The 14213-nt window shown below is 40.3% G+C and overlaps 1 protein-coding gene across 1 annotated transcript in view; it reads left to right on the top strand.

Annotated features, from left to right (window-relative positions):
• Positions 1 to 14213, top strand: part of SAMSN1 (SAM domain, SH3 domain and nuclear localization signals 1) — a 113909-nt gene that overhangs the window by 26062 nt on the left and 73634 nt on the right. Inside the window, exons 3-5 of the mRNA XM_065575807.1 lie at positions 1826 to 1866; positions 4497 to 4534; positions 9668 to 9754. Of these exons, the coding sequence (XP_065431879.1) occupies positions 1826 to 1866; positions 4497 to 4534; positions 9668 to 9754 (166 nt within the window). The remainder of the gene's footprint in view (positions 1 to 1825; positions 1867 to 4496; positions 4535 to 9667; positions 9755 to 14213) is intronic.

The raw sequence follows: 14213 nt of genomic DNA, 5'->3' as shown, positions 1-14213 counted from the left end.
AGAAACCCGCTAAGAATTTGGGGGGCATTTTATCCTTAATAATATTGACTAAGATCTCTGACACCCGAACACAATTCTTTTTCTATGAACACTATTGAAAAATCAAAATGTATCGATATGTTACAGCAGTTGTTGGCACCATGCTTCCAAAGGAATCTCTCGAAAACATTACTCTTTCAACCTCTCGGGACTTACTGTATATACAGGGGGAGTAAACTGAGATCTTTTTCAGAGTTTTGTCTACACCTCTAACAGAGACAGCACCATAAAAGCATTACAATTAACACCTGTGAGCTCTCCCTAGTCTTTCATATAGCACTTTGTGTGGAAGACAGTATCTTTTCCTGATAGGTACTGTGATGAAGTAGCAAATTTGGAACATTAAAAACGTAATCTTTTATCTGGTTAAATTCTAGATCTTGCCTGAGTTGAAAGTGCGTTAATTAATTCTGGTTTGTGATGTGGACTTCTGTGTGTTAGGATCTGAGCCTAATTTAATGAAGCCATTTCTCTTAGTGCTACTGAACAGCCTCATATGAGCATCCCAAGATGAAATATACTTTAATCCACAACACATTCATCTTAAATTGCATGCAGTATTTCAAAGCAAAGACTGAACATTGTTTACTGTTTTGATTTGTGCATTGCACCAGTGAACAAATCTCCGATACATAAACAGTCTTTAAAAATGGCACATATAATAATCAAAATGCCAGGACATTAATAGAACCTTCTACCCCAGCTAAAACAATCCCAGGCAATCTATATAAAAGTATTCTCTTTTAACTCACCTTTCAAAAGAGACATGAAAAGTGTGTAACAAAACATTTAATACATAAATTCCACATTTGGATTGCCCCCTCCCATAGTAAAACCCATTAGAAGGATTATATATTAAATGTTACGGATGAAATGTTTAGATTCCATGGTGTTGATCACAATATAAAAACATAGGTGCCATTTTATGAAGAAGGTTAAATAAAATAAAATAAAATGAAAGTATGGGAGGAAACAGTTGTATAGTTATATTTATATTACTTTTTCTTCTTTAGGATGTATCACTGTCTGCTGAGTAGAAATAGGGTACATCACAGGTATTTTTACCTCATTTTGTGCTTCCAGCACAGGCATCAACAGACATGAAATTGATTTATTGTTCCAATATTCTATATAAAGAAGTATCAAAATAATATTGTGATCAGAGATTCTGTTCTATCCTAGCTTGTCTTCTGTGGCCTTTCCTGAAGTTAAGTTTTACTTGAAGACCAGGGTGGGTCCAACTGACTTAGAGTGAGGATTCACCCCCCAGAGTTTCTTGCTGTCTTTCATGCACTGACTTTCCATGCATGTAATCAAAGATGCCACAGCATGCATCTTTCTGCTCCCTTCTAGAGCCACATTCTATTGCAATGGGCAATTACTATATCCTCCTAACACATATGGTTATTTTGTACTTTTTAGGAGGATATTTCTAGGAATCACATTGTTCAACAAATATGGCATTTGCTTGCTGATAAGGGTAATGCGGGCTGAGTTTTCAGAGATGTTCTGCTTGGAAGTGTTAATTTCAGAGTCTTGTACACTCAGTAGGAGGTGTATATGTTCAAGCTCCTGAAAACCAAGCCACCTAGATTTTGACTACATATCTTGCCCATTGTACAGTGAATCCCTAAGCTAAAATATTTAAGATTTTATATACTAGTATGTAATAAACACAGATGGAAAAGAATATGATAGCTCCTTTCATAACATGTATTGTATGAAGACTATTATATGTAGATTAAACATTCTTCATTTTCACAGAAGCTTTTCTGTCTTTTTAAAGGAATTTTCTGATTTTGAGAACACTCTGACAAGAAAGAAAAAGTAAGTTGAGATCATTTCAAGTTCTATACGTTGTCAGTATCTTTGTCTGTACCTCCTAGCTTGTCATTTATAGTATAAATTGTATGTGTATTATTAATGATGTATCAGTGTTCTAAAGGTACTGCAGGTTGGAAAGCAAGTCGCAAGCTCAAAATGCATTACTAAAGCTCTTTCGCCATTGCTTATTCATATGCATAAATCCTTCCATCCAAAATAAAGGAACCAGGACATCCAAAATCAAGTGCAGTGAATCCTTGTTAATCAGAGCTTGCTTGAACCATATGTCTGTTTTTCTGAAAGATTTAAGTGGTAACCCAGTTTCTAGCATGTTTGTACCATTGACCTGATAATCTTCTGAAGGGGTTTTTGGTTGTGTTTAATCCAAATAAAAAATTAGTTTGCAAAATGATTTGGATTAACTAGACTGTATTTTCTAAAGTATTTATTTGACAACAGCATAGTTTGAGTATGTTGTATGTGAGCCAATGTTATGATTTGGGCTAATGACCAGTAAGTACTAAAAATATAGTGAGGAGTGTAGTAGAGGAATTTACTGAAAATTCTTTGTTGGCTTAAGAATCTAGGTTATTGTATTGCTAGAGAGGTCTCTTTCAAATGAAATCTCATCTAATGACATGTTTGAAGGAGAGCTCATCTGTCTGTCTGTGACAGACATGAAAATCCCTGGACTCTGTATGAATTATTTGTTTAGTTTTGCTTTTTTAAATGTAGACTCTAATAACTTCAGAATAAGTGTTGCCAAGCAATATAGTTGAGAAATTCAGATACCAAAGTGTTCAAAGACAAAGGGAAAACTTCATGATGTTGGCCAATGGTCTTACTCTACATCTGGTCAAATGTTAAGAATACTGATTTATAAGTGTGCTATGATTTGTGAGGTCTTACTAGTTGTTGGTCAGTATTCTGATAAGTACCAGGTCCTTGTGAAAATGTTCACAAGTTTCAAAAGTGTAATGAATTTTAGCATGAATGATTGTTCATATATTGCTACTGCATCATTTGTGATTTTCGTTATTCCCATGTGGCTTGTCTACTTTAACTGTACTGGTATAGTTAAAGTAGTACAACCCTCTTAACATGGGCGCAGTTATACTGATATAAATGTGCTTTATGCCATATAGATCAGGGGTTGGCAATGTTCAGCACGTGGCTCGCCAGGATAAGCATCCTGGAGGGCCAGGCCAGTTTATTTACCTGCTGACGTGGCAGGTTCGGCCGATCGTGGCCCCCACTGGCCGCGGTTCGCCGTTCGGGGCCAATGGGGGCAGCAAGAAGCGGCGCGGGCGAGCGATGTGCTGGCCGTGGCTTCTCGTCGCCCCCATTGGCCCGGGACGGTGAACCGCCGCCAGTGGGGGCCGCGATCGGCCGAACCTGCCACGTCAGCAGGTAAATAAACTGGCCCGGCCCACCAGGGTGCTTACCCTGGCGAGCCGCGTACTGAACATTGCTGACCCCTGATATAGATTATAGTGTATGGGAAAGGGAGTAGCTATCAGTGTGTAAGTCACCTTGATACTGGTATAACTGTGTCCACGATAGAGCTTTTACTGGTATACCTATTGCAGTAAAACAACACACCCCTAACTGACATATAGTAAAACTTTGAAATGTAGACTAGGACAAGGTTAAAAATTTTCAGTAATTCATATCACTGGATAGAATCAGTAACACATGACCCAGGCGATCAACAATAAAATACAAAAAAAACCAGTGAATGATCCAAGTCAAAACTTTGTGAACAACTCGCAATCTGGAAGTCCAGAAGTTTGGTCAATACTTATAAATAATTAGTAAGTAAGAAGAAAATTGATTAATTCAACCTAAAAAAGGCTAACTTTACAATAAATATTTCATAATGAATAATTCAACCATCTTGATACTCAAATAATATCACCACAGATGGATCAGAAATTGTCTGTTTTATGTGGAACATTGTACAGCTCACAGATTACTAATTATGGGGGAGGTGGATAGGATGGAGAAAATTAATTCACAGGCTATCATCATATTGATTCAGAGTGATTTATTTTTTAAGTTGAACTTGGTATACACTTCTAATGCTGATGCAAAATGACTGCAAATGGATATGTGCGCAATGAATTAGAGCAGTATGTAGGTATATTAATATCAAATACAGGTATACAAAAATAGATAGGAGATTGAGGTGCAAAATTTGGATCCAGATTTTGGGCATCCTAAAGTCAGTTCTGTTCAGACCCAGCGTTTTGGTTCAGTCCATTGGCAAGGTAGCAAATGTGAGCGTCTAAAGACCTACAACTCCGGGATGATTCTGATAATCTCTAGGAAAAATATCACTTCCTATCTTCTTGACAAACTACTTAACTATAATATTAACATTTCTCCATTACAGAAAGAGACTCCAACAGTAACAGTTTGCAAAATAAATATCTATAAACTTTCAAAGCTCCATTATGGAGTGTGTATGAGGAAAGCTGAGTAACTCCAGTTAAAACCAGTGGGAGTGGCACAGCTAAATCCATAAACACTGCTTTGAAGAATTAGTCTGAAAATATCAGTATTTGAAAAAATTCATTTTACTTGTTAACTCTAAATGGCAGCTAATGGTACATTTCTTTAATTTCTTTTAGATCCATCCAGAAGTCCATGTCTGAAAATGAAGCATTTGGTTAGTAACTTTTTAAACCATTTTCTTTATTTGCTAATTTCTCAGAGTCAAATTTAGTTAAGACTTAGTTTTGCTTTTCTTGATGTTGTAGGCCCCTGCCCCACCTGCAAAAAAGGAAAAATGCATGTAATAAAATTATAGAAATTAGGGCTGAAGGGGAGCTCAAGAGATCATCTAGTCCATCCCCGTCACAAGGCAGTTGCCCTTTACGGGGAGTTAGGGCCCAGTCTGCCTGTGACTGCCCACTGGGGGTAACTGATTGCCCCAGTGGCTGATGAGTAAACAAACCCCTAGACCTACTAACGGTTACCCAAGCTTAGTTAAAGGAGGACTCCCAAAGGAGACAGAAAGCTTCTGAGGAGGGCAGCTCCCAGGAGGGCCTGAGCAGAGAATTTACAGGGTGAACTTTCTGGGGAACCCACCCGAATGGGGAGCCTATAAGAGGTGCTCCTACAGAGGGGAGCCTTATAAACAGAGGACTGCAGTTGACAGGCATTCAAGAAAGCTGGGGATCTCCTTGACACTGGCTGGATCCCAGGCTGAAAAGTAACACCCACTGTCTGTGGCGAAGACTCCCAGTGGATAGACCTCCCCCGATCCCTGGCTCAAGAAAAGGATCTTAATCTGGCAGAGGCAAGACAACTAACATCAGGGACAAAGACCAGAACCAAGAGAACCCCCCAGGGAAGAACCTGAATAGAGGTGAACAGTAGACTTAGGTGGGGGACAGATAGACTAAGAGTGTCCTCATTATCCTGCTAAAATGTTGGGATGAAATTTTTTTTTACACGTTGGCTTTTCTGTTAACAAATGCAGCCCTCCAAAAGGGGGTGCTCTTTAGTGTCTAACAGTCTGTCTGTACTTGTGATACTTGATTTTTTTTTCTCACACACACTGAGGGCTAGCCTGCAACACCACACCTGCCTGCAGGGGGGAGTACTGGGTCAGCTTGGAATGACAATCCCCCCACACTGAGGCAGGATTAAGTATACGGGGAGTCGCATTTTATGCGGGGGTTAGGTTCTGAAGTCAGCGCGTAAGGCGAAAATCGCGTATAGTCAAACGCTCATTGAGTAGAATGGCGGGAAGAATCTCCCGCACTGTAGGTACAGTATTTAAATTGTTATTTTTCTCTTTTTTGTTTTGTTTTGCCAAGCGCGTATAGTTAAAATCACGTAAATTAAATGTGCCTATGATGCAATTCCACTGTACCCATTGCATCCCTGACAGGTGTTAGTCTAACCTGTTCATAAAAACTTCTGGTGGCAGGGATTCCCACAGCCTCCCTCAGTAATCTGTTTCAGTACTTAACTATCCTTTCAGTTAGAAAGTTTTTCCTCATATCTAACCTAAATCTCCTTCGCTGCAGATTAAGCTGATTTCCACTTGTTCTGGCTTCGGAGGACATGGAGAACAATTGATCACCAGCCTCTTTATAATGACCCTTAACATATTTGAAGACTTATCAGGTCCCCTCCACCCTCAGTCTTCTTTTCTCAAGACTAAACCTATCCTGTCTTTTTAACCTCTCCTCTAGGTCAGGTTTAACCCTTTTGTCACTTCTGTTGCTCTTCTCTGAAGTCTCTCCAATTTGTTCATATCTTTCTTAAAGCATGGCACCCTAAACTGGTCACAGTACTCCAGCTGAGGTCTCACCAGTGCCAAATAGGGTATTACCTCCTCTGTCTTACATATGTCACTCATGTCAATACACCCCAGAATATTATCCTTTTTTTGAAACTGCATTACATTGTTGACTAGTATTCAATTTGTGATCCACTATACCCCTGGATCCTCTTCTGCAGTACGACTACCTTGCCAGTTATTCCCCATTTTGCAGTTGTGCATTTGATTTTTCCTTCCTAAATGGTAGTACTTTGCACTTATCTTTATTGAATTTCATATTGTTGATTTCAGACAAATTCTTCAATTTATCAAGGTCATTTTAAATTCTAGTCCTATCTTCCAAAGTGCTTGCAACGTCTGCCAGCTTGGTGTCATCTGCAGATTTTATAAACATACTCTCCATTCCATTATCCAAGTCGTTAATGGAAATATTGAATAGTACCAGACCCAGGACTGACCCCTGTCAGACCCTACTAGATCCACCCTCCCAATATGACAGCAAACCATTGATAAGTGCTCTTTGAGGGCTGGTCTACACTACTGCTTAAGTCAATGTAACTTATGTTGCTCAAGGGTGTGAAAATGACACTCTTCGAGTGATGTAAGTAACATCAACTTAAAGCGCTGTTCACACTGCACTGTCAGCAGGAGACACTCTCCTGACAACATAGCTTCCAGCTCTTGCGGAAGTGGAGTAGTTATGCCGAAGGGAGAGCACTCACCTATTAGCATAACACATCTTCACCAGATGTGCTGCAGTGGTGCAACTGTGCCAATGTAGCACAATAGTATAGATATGCCCTGAGTGTGTTTTTTCTATCAGCTGTGCATCCACCTGCTCAGTAGTTACATCTAAACCACTCTTCCCTAGTTTGCTTATGAGAATGTCATGTGGGACTATGTCAAAAGTCTTTCTAAAATTAAAATATATTCCCTTTGCTGCTTCCCTACATCCAGTAGGTTAATAACTCTATGAAAGAAGGACATTAGGTTATTCTGGTGTGAGTTATCCTTGACAAATCCATGTTGGCTACTTATCACCCTCTTATCCTATAGGTGCTTACAAATTGATTGTTTAATAATTTGTTCCAGTATCTTTCCAGATATTGAAGTAAGGATGACTGGTCTATAATTTCTTGAGTCTCTTTGCTCCTCTTTTTAAAGATAGGAACTACTGTATGTTTGCCCTTCTCCAGTCTGCTGGGACCTCACTTATCCTCTACGAGTTCTCAAAGATAATCACTAATGGTTCAGAGATTGCTTCAGTTAGTTCCTTATATATCAAGAATGAATTTCATCAGGTGCTACCATCTTGAATACATCTAACTTATCTAAATATTATTTAACCTCTTCTTTCCCTATTCTGACTTGTGTTCCTTTGCCTTTTTACTAATGTTAATTGAGTTAAGCATTTGGTCACAATTAACCTTTTTAGTGAAGACTGAAGCAAAATAGGCATTAAACATCTCAGCCTTCTTGGTGTCATCTGTTGTTATTAGATTTCTTTTCCCTGCTAAGCAATGGACCTACACTTTCCTTTGTCTTTCTCTTGCTCCAAATGTATTTATAGAAAGTCTTCTTATTGCATTTTATATCCCATGTTAGGTGCAATTCATTTTATGCATTTTTTCCTTACATGTTTGTGCTATTCTTTTATACTCACCCTTAGTAATTTTACCATATTTCCACCTTTTGTAAGATTCCTTTTGATTTTCAGGTTTTTAAAGAGTTCCTGAGGTAGTTCTATTGATCTTTTACTATTCTTCTTTTCTTTCCTTTGGATCAGGATAGGTTGCAGCTTACATCTACTCACAGAACCCCCTAAAAATTCAAATTAATGCAGAAACCAAATGAAGATTTTAAAGAATCTGGCCTTTGGACAGAGTGAGACAGAGATGCAGAATGTTTAGTATTTGTTTTATCCTTTTAAATGAAGAAGGGAAACCCCACTGATGTAGTCAAATTAATCTCTTCCCATTTCCCTTTATTAAAAATAAATAGTTTTTGCTTGGCTGCTGTGGGTCATGATTAAAGTTGCTACTGAAGGAATTTATTTTTGCAAAATTTCTGGAGTTGTTACATATTGTTCTTAAATTACATTATCTATCTCAGGGGTCGGCAACGTTTGGCACACGGCTCACCAGGGTAAGCACTGGGCCAGGCCAGTTTTATTTACCTGCTGACGCGGCAGGTTCGGCTGATCGCAGCCCCCACTGGCCGCGGTTTGCTGTCCCGGGCCAATGGGGGTGGCAGGAAGTCGCGGCCAGCACATCGCTTGCCCGCACCGCTTCCCGCCACCCCCATTGGCCTGGGACAGTGAACCACGGCCAGTGGGGGCCGTGATCGGCCGAACTTGCCGCGTCAGCAGGTAAATAAACTGGCCCGGCCCGCCAGGCTGCTTACCCTGGCGAACCGCATGCCAAACATTGCCGACCCCTGATCTATCTGATCAGCTGTGATATTACAGGTGCTATTTTGTCAGCTAAACTTTTTAAACAATAATGTGATTATTTTCTACACTTATTCATTTTGTAAAGGTTACAATTGCTGATTTTCAGTGTGAAGTCTTTGAAAATTTGTAGTTATGTATTCAGGATTTTTTGTATATCCTGACTGAATTAGGGATGCACAATTGCTTAACAGTGTCATAAATAATCCCCATTTCAAAAAGTTCTACAGTTTCCCATATTTAATGTTCTTTTTAGGACATATATGCTCATAGTGGACTTGATTCTGCAGCCTTACACAAGGAAAGCTTTCCTAAAAGGCAATGTTATTTGGACTATAGGATTCAGTTCCATATTTATAACAGATTCCTGTCATTTTCATGGAACCAATTAATACCTTCATAATGAAAGATCTCTCAGAATAGCAGGGTGAGGCCCAGTATATTGTAACAATTGTACTGTAGCCATCTAGGAGCATCATGGCTATCAATATTCTGCACACCATGGCCACTTGGAAGCTTACCATGGGGAGAGAAGTTTGATCTTCTCGTTTCAAAAGCATTGGTCCTTCCCATTTGAGCTAAAGTGGCATCTGTGTTAGGCGTATAGTGCCCAGGACACACATTTGGGCAGTTCTGATGCCATCCAGAAGGAAATAATGGTACTCACACACACTAACTAGTTCATTACATTATACATCTAAATGATATTTATATATATCCTAGACCAGAAAAAGTTATCTGGAAAGCCACTGAATGCTGATGTCAAAGCCTTGAGATCAGAGGTTATAGTATTAAAACTAATTTAAATGTTTAAACAGTGTTAGATGAGGCTGCAGGCAATGTCAATAGAAGATGCAATTGTACTCTGCCACACTAAAATCCATCCATCAAATATCCACTTTGGGAAAGCCATTTATTCACGTCCATATTCTGAGCAGATGGTACAGTGTACTGTTGGGCTTCTTTGATTTGCATTCTGATATTATTGTATAGACTTTCCTGTTATTTCACAGATATGATATGAATGCAGGTGAATGTTTTCCATGCTTTTACTTTAGACAGGAAAAATGTGAATGGCGCACTTTGGCAGAATTCCAAGAAGCCTGAGAATGATTCGTACATCAAAAGGCACTGTCAGCTTGAAGGTAATTGCTAAACGTATTTCAGCTGATTTTGCATTTTCCACAAAGTATTTTAAAGGGCACCTAGAAAATTTTCTCATTTGTCACCAATAATCTGTCTAAATAATTTGTCAAGCCGTCTTGGGATTTACCTCCTCTGTGAGGGGGAAAAAATGTAGCTTAAATAAAACAAAGTACACACTCTAGGTGATATTCACCCTGTAGTCTATGGGTCACAGCATGCCCCCCCCCCCAATGCAGTGAATAGGGCCCAGTTATGCAAACAGCTGGGTACATGAGTGTGATGTCTTGCTCAGGTCATCTAGAACCGTGAGCAGTTGCGTTACCTCACTGCCATGGCAAGAGAGAGCTTTGCTGCTGCTAAGCTATGTTTCTCCTTCCTGATACTCCAGCTTGTCTACATTGCTAGCAAAATCTTCAGGAGTCCGCCAGTCCATAGCTTGTGTTGCAAATAACGATCAGTGAACCCCAATTCCCGAGTTCCCAGGGAAGTCTTTCTGCAGTGTCCAGTCCCTCTCACTGGACCCTGGCAGAGGTTAAGCTCACAGCCTACAGAGACAGAACATACACCAGCCTGATAGGTTAACTGAAGACCCACATCTTCTACCGCAGGGGTCGGCAATGTTCGGCATGCGGCTCGCCAGGGTAAGCGCCCTGGCGGGCTGGGCCAGTTTATTTACCTGCTGACGCGGCAAGTTCAGCCGATCACGGCCCCCACTGGCCGCGGTTCACTGTCCCAGGCCAATGGGGGTGGCGGGAAGCGGCGCAGGCGAGCGATGTGCTGGCCATGGCTTCTCGCTGCCCCCGTTGGCCCGGGACGGTGAACCGCGGCCAGTGGGGGCCGCGACCGGCTGAACTTGCCGCGTCAGCAGGTAAATAAACTGGCCCAGCCCGCCAGGGCGCTTACCCTGGTGAGCCGCGTGCCGAATGTTGCCGACCCCTGTTCTACAGCATGGAGATGGTTGTATAATAAAACAAGATTTTAAACAAAGAACAGAGGATTAAGTGATTATAAGTAAGAATAGAAGACAAAGATATGGTTACAAGTAAAACAAAACACAACACACTTTCTCGTGCTTAAAACTTAACTTCAGCAGGTTACAATCTTTGTCTAAACAGATTTCTCCCCTATAATCAGTGTGTAGAGACTTCAACCCCCCTCGGCTGAAGGATCCACCTTTCTCAGATTACAAGAGCTCTGGACTCTTGTATCTCCCAGGTGGTAGAAGCCAAAATGGCTTTCTGCTTCCACTTAAATTTCCCAAAGTCTATTGTCTCTGTTTCAAGAGCCAGGAAGGCTTCCTGGGGGTGCAGGCTACATCCGCTGTTGTGATTGTTAAGCAGTCTTCCCATCCCTCTTGTTTAGCTTGATGGCTTTGTTTACCTTGTAGGCAGATGTACTTTTCATTGTCCTCTGTGATATCACCTGGCTCAATGTACATTGAAGACACGGGAACAGGCGAAACAACATTCCTTTGTCTAGGACAGCCTGGGCTTATGCACAGCTTGCAAATGCCTTTTAAGAACATATTTCCCGCACGTGTGTATAGTTCTTTATACATCACACAATAATATGAATAGCCAGTGTGTCACAGTTTGCATATGGTACCTTACATCACAGCTTGTAGATTATGACAACAGTGAGTTGGGGCAATGAGTATGTCAGGCCGAATGTGAGATATGGTATGGTTTGCCTTCTTTCAGTTGGCACTGCGGGCTCCCTGGGTCACAATGGGTAACTTTACTTATGTGAGTAGTGCCAGTGAAGTCAATGGAATACTTCACCCAATAAATCTATGGGCCACAGTTCTGTGGCATGGGGATAGACAGTTGTGATGTGTGCATGCAGTGGGACTCCACATTCTCTATACCCAGCAGAACTGGGCTCTCTATAAGTCTGGAAAGTCATTACTAGTGGACCCAGCATCAGCGAAACTCACACACAGAGGGATGCACAAGGTTAGCAGCCCCTACTCTAGCTCCTATTCATGGGTTTGGGTCAGCAGCCATGGAGCATCTGTGTGGCTGCTCCTTGCTCTGCCCATGGCCTGGAGGTTGAATTTTATTTCCCCTTTCCCAACCCCTGCATAGTTCCCTCTCACAAAACCTGTTTGGTCTGTATGGGATTTAGAGATGGTAAATTACCGCTCCTTCCCCTTCCATCCTCTTTGCAAAAGGATGAGGTCTACAGATTAACTGATCGAGGTAGAATAACAAGGTTTAGGATTTTAAATGAAAACCTATTTTACCCATTTCTGCATTTTTGCAGGCAGTTCTGAGCACCGTTTGTAGTATTCTAAAGTATGCAGCTACAGACTCCTCCTCGTTCAGGCAAAATTCCCATTAACTTTGGCTGGATTGTTACTTGAGGAAGGGATTGCAGGACAATGATCTTGTCATATTTCCTAACTGCAAGAATCCAGAGAAGGGCGACAAAGGTGGCTAGAGATACAGCAGGACTTAAAGTGGTCATTGTGCATTACTTAGCAAGGAGACTCCTGCAGCTCTACTCTGCTCTCTGTACTTTTGTTCCACAGCATATCCACTCAGCCATACCTGATATGCCCTGCTAGCTTCTTGATCCCCACTTATCTAGCTCCTGGTGGAGGAGCTAGTGTAGAATAACTTGCCACTTAAAAAGCTCTAATTCTGTCTGTCTGCCAGCTGGTTCTGCTCTAAGGACTCTGCCCTGTATGCTGTTAGAGAAGCACCCACAATCCCTATCTCCTTATCAAATGAAGTAGACACAGGGGAAAGGAGGTGGGGAAAAACAAATCCAATTTAAAATTTAATAGGTAAACTTATGTGTTTTTTTAAAAATCCTTGCTGGAGGTTTAATATAGGTTGGAAAATATACTGTGAAATGATTCACTGGGAGTGAGAACAGCCCTTTACAAACATGATTAAATATTATAGCATAAAGCAACCAAACTATTTAGGATAGGTTTTGGAGGCTTTTGTACATGTTCATCTAGGGTACTTTCATTTTCCAGTATGAAATACCTGCATTTCAATTTAAGGCCCAGATCCTACTAACACTTAGGCGCCTGCTTAACTTTAAGCATGTGAGTATCCCATTGACTTTAGAGAGATTACTCACATGTGTAAAGATAAGCACGTGTTTTTAGGACCAGGGCTATAAAGCCCAATTTAAAACCAAACAAAAACCTACATTTAGTCTGAACAAAATCCCCATGCTTTTGATGGGATTTTGCATGGCAAGTAGTAAAATCAGTTGTGGGAAAGCTATAGGGCTCTCCTGAAGAAGCTTAGGAAGGACTCAGGCAGTATATGATACAAGCCACTGTGTAGGAAGCAATGAAGCCTGGTGACGTTCTCTAAGAGAGAAAATCTTGCTGGGATTTTTTAATTGATTTTTTTTTAAGTCTTTATTTTTTAAAAAAATTAAAGAAAAAGTAAACCAAAAATAGTACACGGAGCAAGACATTTACAGTTAATAATGTGAACCATATTACCAGCATCAGAACAGAGGCATGCTAACATACACATCTGTTCCTTATGGCTCACGCTTTGTATTATGGTTCCATTTATAAATAGTTTCTTAGTGCATGGTTAATAGATGTTTTAATAGATGGTTAGTCAGTTGTCATAGTCCAAAAGGTTGCTGATCACCATGGTTTATAATATCTATGATACCTTCTACTGATGTGCTTATAGCAGTCTGTAACACACACTGTTCATGTCTGTAAATTATGACAGCTGATGATTTATTAACTCTTTAAAAGCCCTAGATAAATGAAACCTTAATAGAAAGTGTGACTGTTTCATGTATTTAGCTTATTTCTTTTCTTTCTTTGTTTCAGAACATTTGACTGAGTGAGTGTAGATTCTTGGTTGGGGAACAAACCTAAAAAAGTTGGGAAAGAATTGTCAAAACCTTGTATTCTGTGCTGTGAGGCTGTCCCATTGTGCTCCCTTTGAAAATAGATGTCTTGCTGCTAGGTAGAGACCACGGTTATGAGCAGAGCTGGGCAAAAAAAAAAATCAGTACATAGATTAGTTGCAGAAGAATTTTTGGATCAATCTAAAATGTTCTCCAATTCCGTGAACAATTTTGGCAAAATTAAAGTGGGGGTGGGGAGGAGGGATATTCTGAAAAAGTCAAAATATTTCATTTCAACATTTTAAAAATGAAACTTTTCAACTTTTTGTTTTTAAATTCATCTAGATTTAACAAAAAAGAGAGGGAGAAAAGGGGAACGATGGTGGGGCTGGTAAAAACAAAAACAAAACAAAAAAAACCCTCCAAACTAAAAGATTTTGTTTCACTTGAAACTTTTTTTTTCTTGTTTGGCCACTGAACCAAGAAGTCATTTGTTTGTCCAGATCTAGTTATGAGGAGACTTTCTCTCATTTGCCAGCTTGTTGGAGGGATTAGTTGGACTGCATAACACAGGCCTATTTAAGCGTGTGCATAATTGTTTGGGGGATCAGAGCCTAA

The sequence above is a fragment of the Chrysemys picta genome, chromosome 1 (genome assembly GCF_011386835.1).
Source record: "Chrysemys picta bellii isolate R12L10 chromosome 1, ASM1138683v2, whole genome shotgun sequence".
Lineage (NCBI taxonomy): Eukaryota > Metazoa > Chordata > Testudines > Emydidae > Chrysemys > Chrysemys picta.
Note: the sequence above shows the minus strand (reverse complement) of the source record. Positions and strands in the feature narration are given on the sequence as shown.